Source organism: Myotis brandtii, unplaced genomic scaffold, assembly GCF_000412655.1.
Source record: "Myotis brandtii unplaced genomic scaffold, ASM41265v1 scaffold208, whole genome shotgun sequence".
NCBI lineage: Eukaryota > Metazoa > Chordata > Mammalia > Chiroptera > Vespertilionidae > Myotis > Myotis brandtii.
The window spans coordinates 969672-995943 of NW_005357764.1; the positions used below are offsets into that span (position 1 = coordinate 969672).

The 26272-nt window shown below is 38.4% G+C and overlaps 1 protein-coding gene across 10 annotated transcripts in view; it reads right to left on the reverse strand.

Moving 5' to 3' along the window:
- KIAA1109 (KIAA1109 ortholog) overlaps positions 1 to 26272 on the reverse strand; it is a 157701-nt gene that overhangs the window by 21990 nt on the left and 109439 nt on the right. For 7 of the 10 annotated variants that reach the window (XM_014539037.1, XM_014539038.1, XM_014539039.1 and 4 more), the window contains 14 exons: positions 22701 to 22760; positions 21325 to 21551; positions 20382 to 20582; positions 20062 to 20192; positions 18698 to 18821; positions 16435 to 16544; positions 15678 to 15768; positions 10535 to 10773; positions 9763 to 9981; positions 8177 to 8354; positions 7447 to 7642; positions 5580 to 5741; positions 4413 to 4552; positions 3176 to 3377 (listed from right to left, as the gene is read on the reverse strand). In XM_014539037.1, coding sequence (XP_014394523.1) covers positions 3176 to 3377; positions 4413 to 4552; positions 5580 to 5741; positions 7447 to 7642; positions 8177 to 8354; positions 9763 to 9981; positions 10535 to 10773; positions 15678 to 15768; positions 16435 to 16544; positions 18698 to 18821; positions 20062 to 20192; positions 20382 to 20582; positions 21325 to 21551; positions 22701 to 22760 — 2280 coding nt within the window. The remainder of the gene's footprint in view (positions 1 to 3175; positions 3378 to 4412; positions 4553 to 5579; positions 5742 to 7446; positions 7643 to 8176; positions 8355 to 9762; positions 9982 to 10534; positions 10774 to 15677; positions 15769 to 16434; positions 16545 to 18697; positions 18822 to 20061; positions 20193 to 20381; positions 20583 to 21324; positions 21552 to 22700; positions 22761 to 26272) is intronic. The other 3 variants (XM_014539036.1, XM_014539040.1, XM_014539041.1) reach the window with 3 other exon arrangements.

Genomic DNA, 26272 nt, shown 5'->3' on the forward strand with positions numbered 1-26272 from the left:
CAACAAAAAAAATTTAAGATACTTAAATTTAGCATTACAGGCCTACCTCAAAAAATAAGAAAACCTTTTAATAAATTACCTAACTCTACAACTTAAAGAATTAGAAAGAGAACAATAAGAAAAGCCCAGAGTAATTAGAAGAAAGGAAATAATAAAGATTAGAGCAGAAATAAATGACATAGAGACTTAAAAAATAATACAAAAGATCAAGGAGGTAAAAGACATGTACTCTGAAACCTACAGACACTAAAAAAAAAAAGAGATACATGAAGATACAAACAAGTAGAAGAATATACCTTCTTCTATATTCTTGGACTGATAGAATCAACATCATTAAAATGTCCATACTACCCAAAGCAATCTATAAATTCAGTGCAATCCCTATTAAAATACCAATAGCATATTTCACAGATCTAGAACTAACACTCCAAAAATTTATATGGAAAAGACCCTGAATAGCCATAGCAATCTTGAGAACAAAGAACAAAATTGGAGGTATCACAATACCAGATATCAAGTTATACTACAAAGCCACTGTACTCAAAATAGTCTGCTACTGGTACAAGAATAGGCATATAGATCAATGGAACAGAAGAGAGAACCCAAAAATCGACCCAAGCCATTACACTCAATTAATATTTGACAAAGGAGGCAAGAGCATATAATGGAGTCAAGACAGTCTCTTCAATAAATGGTGTTGGGAAAATGGGACAGGTATATGCAAAAAAATGCAACTAGACCACCAACGTGCACCATACACTTAAATGAAAGCCTGAAACCATAAAAATCTTAGAAGAAACAAACCATACACCGCAAAATCTCAGACATCTCTCGTAGCAATATGTTTATGGGTACATCTCCTAGGGCAGTAGTCGGCAAACTGCGGTCCCTTGAGTGTGGCTCTTCCACAAAATACCACGTGCGGGCGCGCACGTACAGTACGATTGAAACTTTGTGGCCACACTCAAGGGGCCAAAGAGCCGCATGTGGCTCGCAAGCCACAGTTTGCCGACCACTGTCCTAGGGCAAAGGAAATTAAGGAGGAAATAAACAAATGAGACTACATCAAAATAAAAGGCTTCTGCACAGCAAAAGAAACCATCAACATAATGAAAAGAGAGCCCACTACATGGGAGAACATATTTCCCAATGATACATCCCATAAGGGGTTAATTTCCAAAATATATAAGGAACTCATACAACTTAACAAAAGAAAGACAAACAATCCAATTTAAAAATGAGCAAAGGACCTAAATAGACACTTCTCCAAAGTGGACATACAGAAGGTCAAAATACATGAAAAAATGCTCAAAGTCACTGATCATCAGAGAGATGCAAATTAAAACCCATTGAGGTATCACCTCACACCTGTCAGAATGGCTACCATCAACAAGCAACAAGTGTTGTCAAGGATGTGGAGAAAAGGGAACCATAGTACACTGTTGGTGGGAATGAAAACTGGTGCAGTCACTGTGGAAAACAGTATGGAATTTCCTCAAAAAATTAAAAATGGAACTTCCATTTGACCCAGGGATCCCACATCTAGGAATACATACTAAGAAACCAGAAACACCAATCAGAAAAAAATATATGCACCCCTATGCTCATAGAGTTGTAATTTACAATAGCTAAGATTTGGAAACAGCCCAAGTGCCCATCAGCATATGAGTGGATAAAAACGCTGTGGTACATTTACACAATGGAATACTACGCAGCTGTAAAAAAGAAAGAACTCTTACTATTTGTAACAGCATGGATGGACCTGGAGAGTACTATGCTAAGTGAAATAAGCCAGTCAGAGAAAGGTAAGTATCACATGATCTCACTCATATGTGAATCTAATGGACAAAATAAACTGAGGAACAAAATAGATCCAGAAACACAGAAGCATGGAACAGACAGACGAATTTCAGAGGGAAGGCAGGAGTGGGAGGTGGGTGAGGAGTGATTAACCAGGGAACTAATATGCATATATGCATAGTCCATGGACACAGACAGTGGAATCGTGAAGGCCTGGGAGGGGCGGGCGTGGGGTGTAAGGGGTCAATGGGAAAAAAAAACCAGACAAACAAAGGGGACATTTATCTTCAACAATGAAGATAAATCTAAAAAAAAAAGTACTTGGCTCTACACTGGTAGATAAAAAAAGGTTTCTTTACCTGGGGTTCCCGTCTTGCCTACAGAGGCCTTTGCTCCACTCTGATTGGCATTACCTCCAAAGGACAAGGTCTCGGCAGGACACGTGGTTCCTAAAGTCTCCAGTTCTCCCCGGTTTGAAGAGAACACCAGGTCCAGGGATGGCAACTTCAGCATGCATTCTACTCTTGATACTGGTAAACAGCTGAACTTGATCTGTGAGGGCTTAAGTGCAGAAAGCCAAAAATAAAAAAGTTCTAGGTGAAACAATTTTACATTGGATTCTAAAAATTACATTTCCATTTCGGTCCACATATACCAAATTTACTGACACAGGAAAGGATTTTGTGTTTAATGTATTAGCTTTTGTAAGCAGACATGAGACATTAACAAAATGATATCATTTTTTAAAAATCTAAGTATTTGAGGAGCTATATCTGAGTGATAAATATTTAGATAATTCAGACCATTAAAGATGTTTATATTCACATTATACTTGTTCATAATCAAGTACAGGAAGTAATATCCTTTATACTAAAATTTAAAAAGACTTACATTAATGAAAGTTTCATAGGCTCTCAAGCCCTCACCCCATTACACGTTTTCATCAGATTTTGAAAACAGGTAGTGAAAAACACCAGACGGGGCTCTTTTAGCCAAATTGTTCCTGTAGAAAATGGTCTGAACAGATGACCACTAGCAGTTCTTTTATTCTTGAGATAGATCATTAGATTTTAATTGAGGGTAAACTAAACCCTCAAGTTTAGGTACAAGTAGTTTTCAAATCCTCTTACTAAATGGACTCAGTCAGATTCTAACATATACTCCCAAAGGCCTATTGACAGGACTGCATTTTAAAATAAAACATTAAGTAAAAATTACATAGCTCTTAGGAGAAATCTAACAAAGGCATTACTGTGACTTTATACCTCAATTACCTTTATATCTGCCCCCAAAGGACCATAATAGCAAGTAGCACAGATTCATACTAAAAAAAGTACTTGGCTCTACACTGGTAGATAAAAAAAGGTTTCTTTACCTGGGGTTCCCGTCTTGCCTACAGAGGCCTTTGCTCCACTCTGATTGGCATTACCTCCAAAGGACAAGGTCTCGGCAGGACACGTGGTTCCTAAAGTCTCCAGTTCTCCCCGGTTTGAAGAGAACACCAGGTCCAGGGATGGCAACTTCAGCATGCATTCTACTCTTGATACTGGTAAACAGCTGAACTTGATCTGTGAGGGCTTAAGTGCAGAAAGCCAAAAATAAAAAAGTTCTAGGTGAAACAATTTTACATTGGATTCTAAAAATTACATTTCCATTTCGGTCCACATATACCAAATTTACTGACACAGGAAAGGATTTTGTGTTTAATGTATTAGCTTTTGTAAGCAGACATGAGACATTAACAAAATGATATCATTTTTTAAAAATCTAAGTATTTGAGGAGCTATATCTGAGTGATAAATATTTAGATAATTCAGACCATTAAAGATGTTTATATTCACATTATACTTGTTCATAATCAAGTACAGGAAGTAATATCCTTTATACTAAAATTTAAAAAGACTTACATTAATGAAAGTTTCATAGGCTCTCAAGCCCTCACCCCATTACACGTTTTCATCAGATTTTGAAAACAGGTAGTGAAAAACACCAGACGGGGCTCTTTTAGCCAAATTGTTCCTGTAGAAAATGGTCTGAACAGATGACCACTAGCAGTTCTTTTATTCTTGAGATAGATCATTAGATTTTAATTGAGGGTAAACTAAACCCTCAAGTTTAGGTACAAGTAGTTTTCAAATCCTCTTACTAAATGGACTCAGTCAGATTCTAACATATACTCCCAAAGGCCTATTGACAGGACTGCATTTTAAAATAAAACATTAAGTAAAAATTACATAGCTCTTAGGAGAAATCTAACAAAGGCATTACTGTGACTTTATACCTCAATTACCTTTATATCTGCCCCCAAAGGACCATAATAGCAAGTAGCACAGATCCATACTAAAAAAAGGCATATAATGCTAAAAAAAGAATTTAATTTATATATTTTTATTTTTTGCCACAAAAGTATGAGACCTAATTCTGAAAACCTTCCTCAGCAGAAAAGTAAACACACACAAAACTGTACATGTACTTCCCCAAGGTTTCAGTAACCTGTCAGCCAAGATACATACAAAAGAGAAGAAAACTTGAAAGGGAAATAATGTTGGGAAAGAGAAATAAACGTAAGAAAAGCATTTTTCTCTACAACAAGAATAAGTGAAATGTCCCACCTGCACGCGGACATAGACCACGACGTCCACCGGGAAGGAAGAGTAAGCAGATGTGGAGGAAGACACTAACGATGTTGTTGACTCTTCCATAGGGTCTGGAATCTCAAAATGCCCCATGTCTTCATCTTGGGAGCTGACAGCTATTAAAATAGTGAATTTTAAGTTTCATCATTAGGACAAGGGACAGTACTAAGCTCAGGGTTATAAACACATAGCAACGTTTGCTTCTGGGGCCCATCATAACAGACTTCTTTTCCCAGTCAAACTTCTCACTCATCCCCCTAAACCAGTTGTTCTCAACCTTCCTAATGCTGTGACCCTTTAATACAGTTCCTCATGTTGTGGTGACCCACAACCATAAAATTATTTTCATTGCTACTTCATAACTGTAATTTTGCTACTGTTATGAATCGTAATGTAAATATCTGATATGCAGGATGTATTTTTATTGTTACAAATTGAACATAATTAAAGCATAGTGATTAATCACAAAAACAATATGTAATTATATATGTGTTTTCTGATGGTCTTAGGCGACCCCTGTGAAAGGGTCGTTTGACCCCCAAAGGGGTCGCGACCCACAGGTTGAGAACCACTGCCCTGAACCCTGAAAACCCCCCCACCCCTGCTGCTACACCAAACACCCCAAAGAAATAGCAATTACACCTTTTCCCCAAGGATTCTTCAGGCTAAGAGACACCTTAGGGCACAGGGATGTGATTTTGTCATGAACTGGCTATGGTAGTTGGAAAATCCTACAACCTCACCAGGACTTAATTTCTTTACTTGTAAATAAGGACTAGAGCAGTGGTTCTCAACCTTCTGGTCCTTTAAATACAGTTCCTCATGTTGTGACCCAAACATAAAATTACTTTCGTTGCTACTTCATAACTGTAATGTTGCTACTGTTATGAATCGTAATATAAATATCTGATATGCAGGATGGTCTTAGGCAACCCCTGTGAAAGGGTTGTTCGACCGCCAAAGGGGTCTCGACCCAGAGGTTGAGAAGCGCTGAACTAGAGGATCTCTCAGGCTCTTTCTCAATTCTATAATTCTTTTATATTACCACTGAATATATTATAATGCCATTATAAAATCCTTCTAAGTACTAGGATCCCAAAGTGTATTATGATAGAAAAGTAAATCCCTAAGGAGGATACTCACTTGTGTAATTCCTCTCAATTGGTGTGATTGGGATAGTTTCCAGAGCCTTTTCTAGAAAGTCTAACAGGCAGGGACTGATCACCATTTCCTCTGGCAGTGACTGAAGTGCTACCCAGGCATATAACTTGGCTGTTTTGATTCCTCCACTTCCTTTTCCTTTGGCTAGAATATTGACAAATGTGAGTTGAATTTAATAAAACAATATGATAATTTTGTGAGACATTCGAAATATATGACTGTTTAATCAGGTGAAGCACCTTATATATAAAACTGTACATGAATGTAATAAAGAGAACAGGTTGATAGAAATGATATATTAATGTTGGAATACAAAGATGACTAATGATGTAAGTAGCACAAGTTATTCCTACTTGCTCTAGCTTACAAAGTTTGGTTCAGCTTTTCAAGTTTATACTTTGCTGAATTTCTCATTAGCATTATTTTGTCCACTTAAGAAGATACAGAGAACTCAGACAATATTTTGTGGCAAGTGAAGAAAAAGTCATTATTTCCAGGCTTCCCTATGTTCTTGCTGTCCTCAGCTTGCACGTATTTACAATGCTTCCCTACATGGGCTGCCATCTCTTTCCTTCTACCTAACTAAATATTTCCACATCAATAAAATGAGTATAACAGCTATCTCAGACTTTGCTAACTTTGGCTTAGGTTTCCAACTCCAACATATATTCTTTTGTAAACCTAGGAAAGAAATTCAACTTCTATAAGCCTTAACTTTCCTTATTTATCAAATGGGAATAATCATCTCTCTCCTGCACATAGTGGACATAGCTGTGCCTTGTCAACTGAAAATGGTAGAAAACGAATGCATTATTATCATGATTACTAGCTATTGTAAACGATTTATATAATCAAGTTCCATCTCCCAAATGAAACTGTTTCAAATAATTACTATCCAGCCTGACATTCCCCATTTTAGAAATTCTATTCAGGGAAGGTGGTATTCACGTGGTGTGATACCCAGATTCCAAAATAGCTTCCAACGGTCCTGGCCCCCCAGCACTCATGCCCCTGTATGGTTCCCTCCCTCAGTGAGCAGAGCTGAGCTGTAGGATCAATAGACATTGTGGAAGGAAGGATACCCGACTTCTGAGGCTAAGCCATAAGAGATGGAGCTGCTTCAGCCATGTTCTCTTTGTGATCGCTGCTTTCGAAGGATGCCAGCTGCCCTGCCAGGAGAACACACCAGGAGCCCAGCGGGGAGACCTATGGGGGAGAACTAAGGCGCAGTGTGCCTACCATGTGCAGTGGGACATTACGGAAGCAGATGCTCAAGACCCAGCCAAGCATTCAGATGACATAGCCCTTGCCAACATCTTGACAGCAACTTTGTAAAGATCTATCAGGCCAAACTGAATCTGTGATGTAAAAGACTGTTGTTTCCAAGTCACTCGGCTTTGTCTGCAGCGATGATGGGACTTTCTTGCCAGTCATTAATGTTTGAGATTAGAAGCCACCAAGTTTGGGTAATATGTTACACAATAATAGATAATAATGTGGTCAAGCCCAGTATACTCAATCTTGTGTAAGTCTGATGTTTCCATCCAGATCATCAGCTCCCAAACTGGACCTACAACTTTTTCTAAATATGCATAGATCTAAAAAAAAATTAAGTATTTGGTATATTAAGTTTATTTTAACAGTGGATATTTTAAGGTAATAACAATTTTAAAAACAGCCCAAAGTAGTTGGCTTACAGTTCCATCTATAAATTTTGTACAGTCATTATTAAGTCTATTTCCTCTTTTCTTAAACATGTGAATTTGAAAGTCTCAATAGAGCAAGTAGGTGATAACTAAACATTAAGCTATGAAAAAAAGTAAAAGTCAAGTTCATTTTTCTTCAATACCTGAGGGAATAGGTGGGGGCTGGGGAGGAAGTAAGGTGTTAGTCTTGCTCTGGATAGTGCAAGATAAAGGAGGAGGAGAGGCGGCACTATCTTTCATACCAGAAAGCTTGGACTCTTTAGAGAGTGTTCTTGGCAGGGAAGACCCTCTGGAGGCATTAGGTGATTCAGTCTTTAGTGTCTTGGAGTTGTAATGCAACTGTATTGAAAAAAACAACAACAACAGACTTTCAAAGTTAAAATTATGCAGATGAGAATAAACAAGAAATGCAGGAAAATGTGTAGAATGAACATGGGCCCAGGAGTCAGAAGACCCAGGTCCCGTGTTTACAAGTTAGCTCTGTGACCATGACACGTTTTTAGCTTTCTTCCATTTTCAAAACTAAAAAGGCCACCCCAGATAATATTTTAAGTTATTTCTAGCTTAACATTATAGGATTCTGTGATTCTAGAATCTAAAAAACAGTTGTTTAATAAAGTTGCACTAGGCAAGCCTTAGCAAACATGTTATGAATATCAATGTATGGAAAATAAAATTAACTTCTTTCTGCCCAACTTTTGTGGTGAAATCTGCCTAAAGAAAGTGACAGCCTGCACTTCAGATGTTCACAGGCTAGAGAAAAACCTTGGAAAAGCTCAGCTTCATATAACTGGTGAAGGAAGTGCATGTCTGGTAGAAAATAAACACAGGTACTAATAACCTCATCCCACACCCTAGACATGAAGTTTGTACCTTTACATCGACTCCAGGGATGTAAAAGACTGTTGTTTCCAAATCACTCGGCTTTGTCTGCAGCGATGATGGGACTTTCTTGCCAGTCATTAAATGGGTGGTAGAAGCATAATTAGTTTGAAACTTCTTTTTTGAAGGAGAATCTTGATCTAAACTCCTGGAACTTCTATCATAACTTCTATAAACAAAAAATGTTTATCTTTTTTAAAAAAATGACATTTCTCTCCTTTCCTTTTGTTTAAAATCAAACTCTTGTTTATACAGTAAATGGAATGTCATCCTCATTAATGAAGCTGAGAAAGTAAAGCTGCTCAGTGTCTCCAGCTACAGCAGCCAATGCCTTGCACAGTAATGTTTCTGCTCTATGATCCCTAATACACAGCACCGTTACCTTTACTCTCACCTAAGGTTGTGACTGTCACATGAACACAGTAGGTTGAACCAAATGAAATTGCCCTTTATAGAGGTAAAACCAGTGGAATACCAGCAAGTTATTGTGGTTCAACCCAAAATAAATAAAGTCACCTTTTATCATCACTACTACTTTTGTAAGAACTTAACTTTGTATCTTGTAATTTTATAAAAGCCTCCTTAAGCAAATAGACCATTTAAAGACCTCTTATTATGGAACATTTCAAACATAAGAAAAGTAAACAGATGGTATAATGAATCTACTATCCTTCTCTCAGCTTCAAGGACTATCAGCATCCACCCTCTGGTGCTATCTACCTTCCCACCCACCCACCCACACAATCATTATTATCTTCTTATAATCCTCTGTTAGATTAGGAGAGAAAAGCAAAACAAAAAATCAAAGAAAAACTAATCTAACATCAAGCCTGTTTACAGCACTATTTACTCATTGAATGACACAAATGGTAAAGCTGCAGTTATACCCTGGACAGCATCCCAGCACATGGAGGCCCTTCGTGCAACTAATCCAGTCTTTCTTACATCTTTATGACTTCATCAAAACTCTCAATAACCAAACATTCCTGAGCACTACACTGCTCTCTAAAGTACAAGCATGCCCAATATATAACTATTTTAACTAAAGAATTTTCTAGAATCTAAATCAGACATCCATTTCTAGTTGCCAAATAATATTATACACTTGACTAAAGAAATAGTATACTATACAAATAACCACTCACACATCTTAAGTATGATTAAATCAATTTCAATCTGCATTTTGGGATGTGGGGGTGGGGGAGTTTGTTTATACTACACTAGAGGCTTGGTGCACAGGATTCATGCACTGGTGGGGGGGCGTGGCCTGTGGGGATCGGCCCACTGTGGGAACACCACTCATCCGGGTCAGCTGAGTGGCTGTGGACCCGCCCTCTGAGCAGCTCCTCCTGCAACCGCTCATCCCGGTCAGCTGAGCAGCACTCCCACTGTGGGAGTGCACTGACCACCAGGGGGCAACTCCTATGTTGAGCGTCTGCCCCCTGGTGGTCAGTGTGCATCATAGTGACTGGTCGACCGGTAGTTCTGCCATTCGGTTGCTGGGCTTTTATTATATGGGATAAATAGTATTTCTAACAAACGAAATTACATGTACCCTCGTCTGATCAGTTTCTTACCTCCTCAAGCTTATATCATCATGTTCTTGTAGGAGGGTGGTTGGGTGAAGCACACATTTTCCACTATCAATTTCAACCCGTATGTCAAGTTCAAAGTCGATATTTCTCTCAGTAGCTGTGCCATTGAGGCTCCGGTTGACGGGAGCTGTGGGCCAACGCTCTGTGAACAGCTGGTGAACAGCAGCAAAGCCTGTGGCTTTTTTACGAGACGTATGTCTGCTGAAAGAACAACTGATCATCACACTGCAGTGAAGTGGGAAGAGTTTTTAACAAACTACTCTTCTACATGCAATGTGAACAACGGTCTGCATATAAATTATACTGATAGTTTATAAATTCACACAAAATAGTCAACCAGCTCATACTAACTGAAGTTTTTCTTAAGTGTATCGGAGTCACATTTTATTCAACAATTATGTTCTGAGAGCTATTACTATGTGCCCGGTCGTGTGCTGGGTTCCGAGGGCACAGGCACAATCACTGGTGTGGAGGAGGCAAAATATGAGTGAGTGCACCACACTCTACATTTGGGAGGAGATGGAATTTTGCAAATCTTCTCAGATTTTATTAAAAGGCAGAAGTATAGGAAAAGAAAAAAATGCCATACAGAGCTAAACTACATTAGTAAACTATGGCCATGTCTCTTAGTCTGACTCCGTTAGGCACATTAATATGTTTTTCTGTGAAAGTAAACAGTTATATATAATGCTTTAAGCTCGGTCCTAAATTCAGAAATGCTCCCCAAGGATCTTAACACAAAAAGGCTACTCACGAGGGTTTCCTGTAAATATAAAACCTTTCTCTCTCATGCTCTTCGTCCTTTTCATCCTTCTCAGAATCTTCGCTTGTAGAAGACAAACTGTCATCCCGTCGGCTGTCTTCAGATTGGAAAGTAACACCTGGAGTTTTGGGAGAACTGAACACGGAATGGGACCCTTCACTGGCGGATGAGTAATGGGAGGGACCATCGACGGCGACTGACAAAAGGTCCAGTTCTGTCTCCTCTGGAAACTGATTGTAAAAAGAGGAAACATGAATCAGGTTCACATTATGAATCTCTTCTCGATTAAAAAAGAAAAAGACATGTGTAAGCATTTAAAAATAGTCTCAGAGTCAAATTTCCTCACTCTGAATGGAAAGAAAGGTCAGATTTATGATCTTATGAAACGGTGCAGCAAGGAAGGAAGCGTAAGATCAAACCACAGAAAGTCACACCACTGACATACTAAACACTAGAGTGAAACTTCACTCAGATAAACATATATCATCATATTAATTAGTACGAAGCGAAAGTTAAACATGCTGTGGAGACAAGGAAGCAATGATCAGCCATAATCATAGGGCAAGAGGGCAGTAGTGATGGCAGAGATGCGTTCTCATGTAGTTAAATCCCTTGTAGGGAATTTTGCTGGGTACATCCTGTACAAATGAGTCCCAAATGGTTGACAAAAACAAATAGCTTCAGATATAAACACATTAATCAGTTAAACTTAAGATTGCTATTATATATTAGGGTGACTAGATACCCTGTCACTAATTGAATGAAGACTGCACCCTGTGGCTATTGCATTTAAGTAGGTCAAAGAAACAGCAAAACCTCCTATGACCTACTACAATTCCCAATTTGGAGAGTTGCTTGACTATCCTTTGAGAATTGATAAGCCTCTATCAAGTGTAATGTGCAAGATTTGAGCAATTTATTGCTGCTACTATATTAGATACCTAGTGAAATTCAAATTACCTATTTCACAATTCTAAACATTTGCAGAATTCAGTTTTTGTTCACTCTTTACTATATACATGTTATTGATTAAATATATAAATTCAGATTTTATCATTAAATACTTTAAAATTTTTTAAACTATAGTAAAAATTTATATGGATAAATATCCCTTTGTTTTATATTTATTTTCTATTTAACCATGCCTAATGATCTATTTTGTAATTGTATATACTATTTTTTATAAACAGCATACACTGCTATTTAAAAATAGGACTTGAATCAATTCAAATATTAATGTATTTAAGACTCAATCATTTCCCAATATATACATATGTTAAATCATTAGACTGTACACGTACAGCTAATATGTCATATGTCAATTATATCCATTTTAAAATGTTGGGCAGGAAAAAATATCAACTTAATTAGTAGATTCCATTAAATTCACTGTAAATGATTTATTTCCAAGATCATTTTTAGAAAAAGGATATGTTTACCAAGCTCACTGTATTACAATCCAGTGGTTCTAAAACAAAATTCAGTTTAACTAAATTCAGTGGAACTATGGGATATATATTGAAACTCTAGTATAAAAGGTCAGGAAAGGGAAACAAAATATATGTGGGCTAAGTGCCAGTTTTTTAAAGTAACTTGATGGAAATTTCTAAACAAAGGTTCATATAACTGGTATGTAGGCACATTTTTTAAATTCAATTTTACTTTTATGACATATTTAGGTAAAATATCTGGCTCATAAAGGGGAGCTATGGGGAAAAAAAGAGGAACAACTGTAATAATCTGAACAATAAAGATTTAATTTTAAAAAAATGTTAATTTGACTTATAAATTATGACTACATCATACATTTTCCATACTGTTTTGAGCATAAGAATAATTTTCTAGATTGTTTGTATACATTTTTTATACCAATGACTCAAAAGAAGTAACATTGATTGATTAATTTGTTTTTCTGAGATAAATTTGATTTTAGTTAGAAATAGTTAACTATATTTTTTAAAGAAAATATTCATTTTGTAGTTTAATGTGGGAAAAGGAGATTCACTTGGGGATTAGCAAATAACGGTAATAAAATTGCATTTTTTTGGTTTACAATTTGGTTGAGTTGATTCGGTAAGTTGATTTAGCCTTTTAATTTTGAAGATTAAATAATTAATGTTAAACTATAAAGTATAAAACTAAAATATATTTATGCAAGAGCTTATTAACTTAAACAATCTTAAACCTTTATGTAAAATATTTCTGATGTCTGAGTTTAGTATGGAATGAGAGGAAGGAATTTTGAAAGCAGATTTTCAGGTGGTTAATTCATTTAAAGCAGAATTTATGTTGTTCTTAAGAAGTACCTGAAAATACCCTTCCCCGGGAGGGCTGGACTGCGGTGTGCTTCCCCATACTGTTTTTTTCAACTTAAAATAATAAGAAATGTATAAAAACTCACGCAAAATAAAAAACAATGGTTTAAAAGTAAACAAATATACAAAAAACAAAACAAACATTTTTAATATGCTATGAAATTAGAATATTACTTTGAAGCTGACTTTTTCATTTCTGGTTTCTGCTATTATCTCTCTACTAGAGGCCGGGTGCACAAAATTTGTGCAAGGAGGGGGGGGGGAGTTCCCCCTCAGCCCAGCCTGCACCCTCTCCAATCCAGGACCCCTCAGGGGATGTCCAACTGCCGGTTTATGTCCTCAGGATCGGGCCTAAACCGGCAGTTGGACATCCCTCTCACAATCCGGGACCACTGGCTCCTAATTGCTCACCTGCCTGCCTGCCTGCCTGCCTGCCTGATCTCCCCTAACTGCCCCCCCACCCCCGCTGGCCTAGTCACCCCCAACTGCACCCCTGCAGGCCTGGTCGCCCCATGCAGCCTGCTGCTCAGTCGTTTGGTCATCCCTCACTAACCCCGCTGCCGGCCTAGTCGCCCCATACAGCCTGTTCGGTTGTCCGTTCGGTTGCAATGGTTGCTTAGGCTTTCATTATTTTAGATATACCCTTAAATATATAAATAATAAAATACATAAAGTATAAACATTCCACATTTACATTTGTGAATAAGACCTAGTTTAGTATGGATTTGCAATTGAAAGAAAAACTATTCAACATTTCTACCTAAGAGCAAGCAGCTGGGATCTTTATTCTACATGCAAAACACTGCACCCGGGCAGTGCCCTGCTGTTTGGTAATGTAGACACTTCAACAGTCACAGGTAGGAATCAACACTTTAAAATTGTCTGGCTACTATAGTTTTGTAATTATCAGCACTGTGTATCTAATCAGGAATGCCTCTCTTACTGTGTCTTGGATATTGAACGTTACTCTGGGCCCAGGAGATGCTGCATCCACACGGATTTCTGGAAGCTCCTCAGTCTCTCCTACTCGAGAACTGCAAGTGAAATAGAAAGTTATAAAACATTAACATTCTGTGTTTTTTTTTAAAAAGCTGGATTTATAAAAGTCTTATTAATAACGTTATGTTCTATTTCTAAATATTTACCTTACTCAAGGATTCAACTTTTGGTATTGCATTTCTTAACCTTTAGCATCCCATTTAAAAAAGTCTATGTTTTGTTGTCACAAATTTTCTAAAACTAAACCATACAGAGAAGAATTTAAAATTTTTACTTTATAGTGCTTATTTACTAGTAAAACAGTATTTTTCTTCAATATGTAAAATTTTCCATTCTTTCACATGCTAAATGTGTGTGAACTCAAACATTTTCTAAAATGACAAACTTAGAGCAGCAGCTACTAATGGGCACATTTTCACTTCTTTTGATAGTCTGTAAGTTTATATGTATACTTGTCTAAAAAGCAATGTACTTCATTCCTGGAAAGCACACCATGGTTGTGGCACAAATGTGATAAGGAAATTCCTTAAATAAACTTCTTAGTTTGACAGTATCCAGTATTACTGGTATTTGACTAATTACGTCCAGTTTTGCTATCATAATTTTGTAATTCCCACAATTAAAACACAGCAGATAAATAATGGACCTTGGCAAAGGAGTCAGAAGTTACCATTTGGTTTGTTGGCTGGAATAGACATTACCTTGCCCTTTCCATTCGCTTAAGAGGTGGTCTTCCAGAGGCCGAAATGGTCTTCGATCGGTTGTAACTCGGTTTGTAACCCAATCCCCACTTATCCTTCAGGGAAGCAGCCTAATGAAATGAGAGATAAAAAAGGGTGACTGTAAACTACTATAAACCAGTTAGCTGTATCCCCAGGTCAATGGCAAGTGACTTTAAATGTCACTTAACAATGTAAATGAATCAAAGCAGAGCATGAGGCAGCTACTTTAGTCCTCATGTCCCCTAGGAGAGCTAGGAAATATTAGCTCCAGCTGGCCTGAGAGAAAAAAAGAAAACGATTGGGAGAGGGGGTAAGGGGTACAGAAACAGAGTGAGAAGAAAGGAAACAATTAAAAAGGAAAGAAAAAAGGAAATGAGGATTACAAGGAAAGAGGAAAAGAACACCATTCATCTCAAGTACCACCCAAGGGCTCCTGCGACACGATTCTGCGACACGACACTATGGCAAAGGAAAGGAAGTGGTGATTTGGCACTCTCCTGGCCTCCAAATCCCTCTTCTCCCAATGAGTGACAGGGGCTAGATATGAAAAGGATTCCTATACAGCGATGGGTAATGCAAGAGGACTTGCTGGGAAGTGAGGGGGAAACGCCCCCACCCCCGCTGGCCTAGTCACCCCCAACTGCACCCCTGCAGGCCTGGTCGCCCCATGCAGCCTGCTGCTCAGTCGTTTGGTCATCCCTCACTAACCCCGCTGCCGGCCTAGTCGCCCCATACAGCCTGTTCGGTTGTCCGTTCGGTTGCAATGGTTGCTTAGGCTTTCATTATTTTAGATATACCCTTAAATATATAAATAATAAAATACATAAAGTATAAACATTCCACATTTACATTTGTGAATAAGACCTAGTTTAGTATGGATTTGCAATTGAAAGAAAAACTATTCAACATTTCTACCTAAGAGCAAGCAGCTGGGATCTTTATTCTACATGCAAAACACTGCACCCGGGCAGTGCCCTGCTGTTTGGTAATGTAGACACTTCAACAGTCACAGGTAGGAATCAACACTTTAAAATTGTCTGGCTACTATAGTTTTGTAATTATCAGCACTGTGTATCTAATCAGGAATGCCTCTCTTACTGTGTCTTGGATATTGAACGTTACTCTGGGCCCAGGAGATGCTGCATCCACACGGATTTCTGGAAGCTCCTCAGTCTCTCCTACTCGAGAACTGCAAGTGAAATAGAAAGTTATAAAACATTAACATTCTGTGTTTTTTTTTAAAAAGCTGGATTTATAAAAGTCTTATTAATAACGTTATGTTCTATTTCTAAATATTTACCTTACTCAAGGATTCAACTTTTGGTATTGCATTTCTTAACCTTTAGCATCCCATTTAAAAAAGTCTATGTTTTGTTGTCACAAATTTTCTAAAACTAAACCATACAGAAAAGAATTTAAAATTTTTACTTTATAGTGCTTATTTACTAGTAAAACAGTATTTTTCTTCAATATGTAAAATTTTCCATTCTTTCACATGCTAAATGTGTGTGAACTCAAACATTTTCTAAAATGACAAACTTAGAGCAGCAGCTACTAATGGGCACATTTTCACTTCTTTTGATAGTCTGTAAGTTTATATGTATACTTGTCTAAAAAGCAATGTACTTCATTCCTGGAAAGCACACCATGGTTGTGGCACAAATGTGATAAGGAAATTCCTTAAATAAACTTCTTAGTTTGACAGTATCCAGTATTACTGGTATTTGACTAATTACGTCCAGTTTTGCTATCATAATTTTGTAATTCCCACAATTAAAACACAGCAGATAAATAATGGACCTTGGCAAAGGAGTCAGAAGTTACCATTTGGTTTGTTGGCTGGAATAGACATTACCTTGCCCTTTCCATTCGCTTAAGAGGTGGTCTTCCAGAGGCCGAAATGGTCTTCGATCGGTTGTAACTCGGTTTGTAACCCAATCCCCACTTATCCTTCAGGGAAGCAGCCTAATGAAATGAGAGATAAAAAAGGGTGACTGTAAACTACTATAAACCAGTTAGCTGTATCCCCAGGTCAATGGCAAGTGACTTTAAATGTCACTTAACAATGTAAATGAATCAAAGCAGAGCATGAGGCAGCTACTTTAGTCCTCATGTCCCCTAGGAGAGCTAGGAAATATTAGCTCCAGCTGGCCTGAGAGAAAAAAAGAAAACGATTGGGAGAGGGGGTAAGGGGTACAGAAACAGAGTGAGAAGAAAGGAAACAATTAAAAAGGAAAGAAAAAAGGAAATGAGGATTACAAGGAAAGAGGAAAAGAACACCATTCATCTCAAGTACCACCCAAGGGCTCCTGCGACACGATTCTGCGACACGACACTATGGCAAAGGAAAGGAAGTGGTGATTTGGCACTCTCCTGGCCTCCAAATCCCTCTTCTCCCAATGAGTGACAGGGGCTAGATATGAAAAGGATTCCTATACAGCGATGGGTAATGCAAGAGGACTTGCTGGGAAGTGAGGGGGAAACGCCAAGGGAGACAGGTGTTCACATGTTTCATTCATTTCCCTAATCCTCTCTACCTAGTTTTATTCTCAATTACCAAGTATAAGCTACCTTATAAATACTACACAAGCATATTTTAATTATACAGTGGGGCCTTGACTTACGAGTTTAATTCGTTCCGTGACGGAGCTCGTAACTCAAATTACTCGTATGTCAAATCACTGTGACGTTCGTTGCGCCAACTAGCGGTGGGGTATCTGAAGCTGGCTCGTAACCCGAATTTTAGCTCGCAACTCAAAGCAAAAAATCGGCCGAGAGACGGCTCGTATCTTGAAAAACTCGTTAGTCGGGACACTTGTAAGTCAAGGCCCCATTGTATTGTATGATTATTAGGTACATAACAGCAAAAATTTTAAATACAGAATTATGCATTATAGATTATCACTACCCATTTATTAGTAACAGAAGTCAGTGATGAATAAAACTCAAATTGGATTTTATCTTTAATTTAAGTCAATAATTTAGAACAGTATTCAAACTAGGTTGCCTGGGACCCAGGGGTTGAACAAGGGAAGAAAGTTCAAGCCAATAAATGATGGATCTTTGTGCCTTTCCCCCTTCCTCTGATTCAGCAACTGTGATTTGATCTCTTTGTATGTAGTGGGGTGCCATCCAAAACCTTATTCTGGTAAAAAAAAAAAAAAGAGGGTTCTGCTATTCATTAAAAAAAATGGTTAAGAACCCATTTATCTTTTTTTTAAAAGTAAATTTTCCATTAACCAGACCACCTTGACCCAAAGCAACCTACCTCCATTTGAATAAGTTTTAGAATTATTTCCTATTATATGTGTATTTGTTTCAATTATTCAGCAATTGAACTAAATCCCAGAAAATGTAAGTAGTGGATTCAAAGATAAATAACTTGTTCTGCCAAAACCGGTTTGGCTCAGTGGATAGAGCGTCGGCCCACGGACTGAAAGGTCCCAGGTTCGATTCCGGTCAAGGGCATGGTCCTGGGTTGCGGGCATATCCCCAGTAGGAGATGTGCAGGAGGCGGCTGATCGATGTTTCTCTCTCATCGATGTTTCTAACTCTCTATCTCTCTCCCTTCCTCTCTGTAAAAAATCAATAAAATACATTTTAAAAAAAATAACTTGTTCTTTAAGCAACTCAAACTCTAATAAAGGCAACTATACAAGCAAATGATAAAGTCAGCTGTGGGGAATGAGATGGGGTAGAATGGACATCTCAAAGACATCACATTTGAAGTGGAGACTAAAGAGAAAGTTGACTTCATGAAAGGCAAAAAGAATATGGTGACTAAGGGTACAGACTGCAGAGTCCCACTGTTGGGTTTGATTCTTGCTCCATGGGAATTGCTGGTGTATAACCTTGGTCAATTACTTGACCTCTCTCTATCTCAGTTTCCTCATCTTTAAAATGGGGAAAATGCTACAAGCTCCTCATAGGGTGGTTGTAAGGACTTAATGGGTTGTTAAACATAAAGTGCTATAAACAGTGCCTGCTACAGAGTAGTTGGAAGGTGTACAAACCAGCAATGGAGGAAGAAAGAGAACAATAAAAGTCTCATCAGAAAGTCTCCTAAACTAAAAAGAAAATGTCTACTTTAATGAAATTCTTGGTAAATTCTGACTCACTCGCATACTGGACCTCCGTAACTTTTTACGAACATCTCTTCGAATGTCATTCACAGCAACAGATTCTAATTGTTGGTAACGTTGAATTTCTTGGTTTATGGTTCCTTCACTTGCACCTAATTTTCTGGACGCAAAAGAAATATGGCAATGAATATAAAGAAGTTACAAAGTAAGATGATTTTCACTTACTCCTTTTTCATTCTTTCACTTTTCAGAATATCAAAGATTATGTATGAACAAGCCAAAATCCCCCATGAAGTTAACACTCATACCAAGCAAACTATAACAAAGTTCATCCAATGTGTTAGGAAATGGTCTTACTCATTTCTGTATTGAGAGTCTCTTTGACCATCTTATGAAAGCTGTGGATCCACTCTGCAGAAGAATGCCTGTATGTAAAATTCTACCTATAATTTAAGCCTTAAGTAAGATTTTAGGAGAGGAAGTATGTATTTGCTTCAAGCCATTTTCTCCCCGAGAACAAAACTCAAACTATAATGTGAGTCAACAGGAAAATGTGAATCACTGTATCATAACTAACTGGTATACAAGTTCTTAGGTAATACCTTTCACTGTACAAAAATGCATACGTTTGTATAAAGTCCTTCAATGCAAAAAACAACAGCAACACAGCTACAGGTGTACAAAGATTAGAAAAGATGAGGCATGAATATCACCTCTGGGAAAACAAAAATTTCAAAGTTTTCCAAGAAGAAAAGTCTTATAGAGAAAGTATTAGTACCATCCAGCAGGCCACAGCTACAGAAAATAAATTACTACCATGTACTCCCTACTCTTGACTTACCCCACACCCACCTCAGACCTAGAGAAACACTAATGCAGGCAGGCAAAACAAGCATGCACTTTTGAGTTCAGACCACACAAGTTCAAATTCTAATGCTTATCTCCCCCTAGCCTGCTTTCTCAACTAGAAAGTTTAGATAATGCCATCTAACCTCAAGAAATGCAGTGGAGATTAAACTGAGATAACATGTCAAATGCTCAATTTGTTTCCCCTTTCAAAAATCTGAATTTCTGAAATACTAATGCATATATTTATATAGGCATGTGAAGATACATGTAAGTGTACATGTACATGTAGAGATACATATATGTGATATGAAGTCAGTCATAAACTTCTCAGAAATGCGGACTCGAGAAGAGCACCAGACAAGGATTTCAGGCCTAACTTGATCACTAATGGATGCAGGATGTCAGGCAAACTGCCACACCTCCCTGGCCTTGCTCATCTCATTTATAAACTAAAAGAGTTGTACTGGTCCACACAATCTCTCTCCACATTTAAAACCTGATGATTCTATCATTAGGGAGGACTGTATTAAGTGAAAAAGCATGGTACATACTTAAGATCGTCTATGACTTTGGCTTGTTCATTCAGCTCTCTGATATCCACTATTCGCTTCATCATTTTTCTGCCTCTCAGATCTCCCGGCTGGCTACAAGATGCTCCTTGTCTTCGATATTCTACAGCTTCCTGAAAAAATCAAAGCACAAATGTTAGTACCACCCTGTGGTCACACAGCAAATCTACACTATCACAAAAATGACACAAATCAAAGAAGCATGCAAGAATCAAAGGCATCTATATTAAGTATGATGATTGGAATTCTCCAGTGATTGATATCCCTTCATTTTCACAGAAATCTATTTAGTTACCACCTACATTTCCCCATGAGTGAGCTCTGCACACTTTCAAATGGGCCTGGCCTGACTGTGGGGAGCCCCCCTGCTCTGGCTCACACAAATACTCTGCAGGAACAGAATAGCGCTGGTGTGGGGGCGTCAGGCCTAGCAGGTGATTTACAAGTCGCTGCCCAAAGGTGAGCTTGTGGCCATCTCCACTTACTGAACTTCCATCTGAACTCTAAACAATAAACAGTAACATCAATTTTTTAAAAAAATGTCTTTCCAAGAACAAAAGTATTTCATGATACAATGGTTAAAAGATAGTTGAAAAATAGTTTAATCAATACCAGAATGAAAGCAGAGACTGTCTTTTTAACTATCAAATAATTTGATACTATAAAATGTACAGTAGAGATAGAAATACATATTTCTAGTTATATATATTTTGTGTGCATGTATATACTTTGCTTTTGAGCTTCATTTTTTAACATCTTTAGTTAGCTATAATTTACATGCATAAAATACACCCATTTCAATTGTACAATTCAGTGGTGTTTAGCTTATTTACAAAGTTATGCTCATCACCACAATCTATCAGAATATTTTCACTACCCCCATACGGAACCTTGTAACCATCAGCAGTCTCTTCCAGTCCCCTCAGGAGCCCCCTGAGGCTCCTAGCTTGAAGAAACCACTAATTTACATTCTGTCACTACGGATCCGCTGCACTTTTAATGTTAGTATGTCACCTGTTGGTTAAGGCACAAGTTGGTTGACAGACATTATTATGGAACAAGGAATCAATTAAAAGACATTATTATGACATTAAAAACAATGTTATGAAATGCAGACACAGGAACCACCAGTCCCTTCCTGCCTGCACAATTAGCAATCACAATATAATAAGTAACACTGAGTTAGTAATAGCCCATCTCAAGGTAAGAGCCAGTTGGGAAACGTCCCGCAGTGAGTGTACGTACAGTGTGGACAGTGGGAGACATAGTGTCCACTTCGTCCTCGTCCGACAGGTCACCGATGTTCATGGAGTTCAGATCAGCCATGTCGTCTATGACCTCCTCCCCAGTCAGTGTGGTCAGAGTGTTGCCCAGAGCGTTCAGCCTTTTGCCAATGTTCGGGTCCATATGCACATCGATGCCACACATTTTCCACAGCACATTCAGTGTCCAGGTCCCAGCACTACTGCTCTCTGTGGGAATACAGAAGTGACATTTCTGGGCAGTCTTGAGTGTAGCTATTTAAATATCTCAGGAATAAAGTGGATGATGGTCTATGTAACACCAATGTCTGTCAGAATACGGCCCATGGCACTGAGTCCCCAACCGTCCAGTGTGCATATGTCTCCTTGGGGCAGCACCCGCTCCTGGGGACTGTGGATTCCCCCTCTCCACTTCACACGCTAGAGTGAGAACTGGCATGGCCCTCCCTCAGTAGCCAGAATTAATTAGATGATTAGACTGGGTAGGGTCAGTGTTGGAAAAATAAGAACCCTCCCCCAGATTAGTGAGAGCGGTCCTTCCCTGGTGATGAGGGCCCCGGCTCCTGAGCTGCCGGCAGCCTCGCTTCCCGCCACGTCAGAAGGGTCCTCAGTGAGAAAACAAAGCGCCCATGGAGAAGACGAGAGCTGGAGTCCTGCTGACATGGATCTTGTTCCCAGCGTCCCTCAACTGATCTGGCTCCTTCTCTTCACCAGACAGCCAGTCCCAAGTTTAACTATGGTCTGCAAATATCCTGCTAATTGGTCCCCCTTTGGGTTAAGTTAGCTTGAGTGGCTTGTTGACACTTATAAACAACAGCCCTAACAAAGACTTTAGTGTGACCTTTCTCTCCACACGTATGTTCACCTGTCATCCCCTTTCCTTCTCTAACGTTACTCTGGAAATGTCCTGACCTGTCAGTCCTCTGTCAGTGGGGCCCATCGCCTTGCTGCTCTCTAGGACAATTACTCAGGATGAGCACTGAGGCTAGGCTTGGGGAGGACAAGAGGAACAGTAAGGAAGGAAAGAAATCTACTGACCTCAACAGCTCCCACCCTCTCAACAGTTAAGAGCACTTCAACAGATATCTCCCTTTAGCTTACCCTAATTTATACCAAGCAAAATAATAAAAATTTATACATGCTATCATCTTAGTTAAGACAGCTAATTCCTTCTGTAATTACCTCCTATCTGGTTTCCCAGAGTTTTCGGCTCCCTCTTTCTCCAAAGTGTCCCCTTGACCAGAATAAGTTTAGTTAAAAGATACCCTCACTATTTATATAAAGGCTGAAAGTACATACAGATAAAGGCAGGATTCTCCCTGACACATGTAGTAAAAGTAATTCCAAATATGAACCTACCAGCAGCTGCCTGTCCTGTAGTCCGGGAACACACTTCATAGGTGCCATCAGGAACCACACCTGCACAAAGAGCACCCCAAAATGGTTTGCAACGAAATTACGTTTGTGATAAAATTTTGTATTACAATTTTTCACCCAAAGAGCATCACCTACATATGAACAGAATCACCGGCTACTCTAGGTTTCTGTTTCTAATCTGTAGAATGAAAAAGCTGCCTCAAATGACGCGTAGTATCTACTTCATATCTCAAAGTATTTTATTCTATAATTTTAAGAATTCAGCTGCAGTTGTGTGTGATTTCCTTATCTGAGTGACAACATCTGGCAGACTCGGATGCTCTAGTTTCTGGGTGCTATGACAATCTGTGCCATCAGGAGTGAATGGCACTTTAAGAATGCAAATGGTTTAAAAAATGACAACTAAGAACTGCCACTTTAGGTCACAGACATGATTTATCAGTCTTGTCTTTTCCTTATGATGTCAAACTCATAAGGTAATAGACCTACCCCGGAACATATCTGACTTGAACTCTGAAACATTTACTACCACTTAGCGTTAATTGATAATGTCAGCTTCAAAAATGAGGTTAACTAAATCAACAATTTTAAACAGTAAGGGACATACCATCCTTGAAACAACTTTTAAACAAAGTAAAGTCTAAAGACAGAATCAAAATCATTTTACAGTAAGCCTTAATGGAAACCAAATTTCAATCTAAACCTAACAGTATATACATCCATTTTAAATGAAATGTCCTTTGAGATTCACTCTGTATCTTAAACTAGTATTCAAATGTTACCCAAATCTGAGTTGTAGGAAAACTTATTTTGGGAGAAAGGGTCTATTTGCTAAGTGACAATTTTTATTATGTAGTTTTCATTTTTAAGATAGCACCAAGGACTTTAAAATCTAAATTACATTTTTCAACCATATGGTACCTGTGCCTCACACATAATTATAAAACAAGAAATAATTAGATCTTGTTTCGGGGTAAAAGATCACCCAATGCACCTTTATAGTCAAGATCATAATTCAGAGCAAAGAAACCTAGATTACCCTTTCAAATCTAAGAATGCCAGAATGAAAAGGAAACCCTTTAAAATTTGACTAACATAAGAGGCCAAGTGAAAGCAAAAACTAGTAAGTAAAAAAAAAAAACGGGGGGGTGGGGGGTCAGCAGCTCAATGGTTAGAGCGTCAGTCCTCAGACCCAAGGATTGTGGGTTCGATTCCCGGTCAAAGGCACACACCTTGGTTGCAGGTTTGTTCCCATCCCAGGTCAGGGCACATGTAGGAGACAACCAATCAATGTGTCTCTCTCACATCAATGTTTCTCTCTCTTTCTCTCTCTCCCCCCCTCCTTACCTCCCTTCCACTCTCTCTAAAAATCAATGGAAAAAAAAAATACCCTCAGGTGAGGATTTAAAAAAGGGGGAGAAGGAGTAAAAAAAACTTTAGAAATTTCCACTTCCAAGAAATGGAGAGAATCTTTAAAATTAAGTTTTAAAAAAAGATTATTTAAATTTATAGAATACAGAGCCATGATGAATTAATATGGAATATGAAGATGTTTAGGAGCAGATCTGAATCCTGAAAGTGAAGAGCAGGAAACCAACTAGGCTCTTACCCAGGGTTCCTGTGGTCTTTGCGGCAGAGACAAGTGCCAGGTTGGACCAACCACTATACTCAACCCAAAATGACAATTTCAACTCTCATGAGCGAATGCTACCCAGGTGTTAACAGAGAGCTTGGAGTCTTTCAAACTTCATGATTTATGTAATTTTCTAAGTTCATGTTAATGAAAAGAGTCTAACCCAGCCGTGGGCAAACTACGGCCCACGGGCCGGATCCGGCCCATTTGAAATGAATAAAACTAAAAAAAAAAAGACCGTACCCTTTTATGTAATGATGTTTACTTTGAATTTATATTAGTTCACACAAACACTCCATCCATGCTTTTGTTCCGGCCCTCCGGTCCAGTTTAAGAACCCATTGTGGCCCTCGAGTCAAAAAGTTTGCCCACCCCTGGTCTAACCTTTACTATCTACTTATGTGGTCCTTTGAACTCTTCCTACATTCTAAAAATTAGATTGGCCATTCTAATTTTACTACATTCTCCCCCCCCCCCCCCCCCCCCCCCCCGAAAAAAACAAAAAACATTATCACCTAGAGAGGAAATTAATTGGATCATTTTTTTTCCAGGGCAGAATTTTATTTTTTTTAAATATATTTTATTGATTTTCTACAGAGAGAAAGGGAGAGGGATAGAGAGCCAGAAAATCGATGAGAGAGAAACAACGATGAGCTGCCTCCTGCACACCACCCACTGGGGATATGCCCGCAACCAAGGTACATGCCCTTGACCGGAATCGAACCCGGGACCCTTCAGTCCCCAGGCCAATGCTCTACCCACTGAGCCAAACCGGCCAGGGTCCAGGGCAGAATTTTAAAATGATCTGTAAAGCTGCCCAACCAGCATGGCTCAGTGGTTGAGTGTCGACCTATGAACCAGGAAGTCATGATTCAATACCAGGTCAGGGCACATGCCCAGGTTTCGGGCTTGATCCTCAGTAGCGGGCGTGCAGGAGGCAGCCAATCAATGATTCTCCCTGATCACTGATGTTTCTCTCTCTCTCTCTCTCTCTCTCTCTGTCTCTCCTCTCTCTCTTTCTTTCTGAAATCAATAAAAAAATATTTTTAAAAAAAGATATCCTAAGGCAGCAGTTCTCAACCTGTGGGTTGCAACCATCGGAAAACACATATAGCATATCAGATATTTACATTACGATTCATAACAGAAGCAAAATTACAGTTATGAAGTAGCAAAGAAAATAATTTTATGGTTGGGGGTCACCACAACATGAGGAACTGTATTAAAGGGTTGCGGCATTAGGAAGGTTGAGAACCACTTAATAGCATACTCCTACTGTTCTTATTTCTCTTCCTTATACTCAACTCTTTTTTAAAAAAATATTACGTTAGTTTATGTAAGTATACTTACTATTAGTAAAAACTACAAAGTCATAAACTAAAAAAAAAACAGAACTGGAAAGAAGATTTTCTTCCACTGCAGAGGGGGAAAACTGCATAAACAATGGCATACCACCTTCTGAGAAATAATCAAGCATTAATTTTGATTTACAAGATTGGCTGAGGAGTTCTAGTTCACAACCTTTCATTCTTCAAATAAAATTTACCTTCTTTATTCAGATTAATGATGCTTTACGATGGTTATAATATTTAAAATATTAAAATGGATAAAATAAACCCCTAACCTTCAAAATAGCATATACACATAGCTTTAGTTATTCCCAACCTTGAATGTTATGCAATCGAAGGAATCACACCATTTATGCTCTGTATCCCACAAATCTGGATGTGTGGACTTAATCATGTCGGCATTAATCAAGACAGTCTTCTTGCTCCTAGTTATCTGCAACTGTTCTGTTACATGATGAACTGGATTTTATACTTTCTTTCAAGATCTCCACAGAAGAAAGGTGCTTTATCTGGTCATTTATGAGTCAATTATAGAAAAAATCAGGAAGTGAGCAAACCTTCGAATGCTAAAC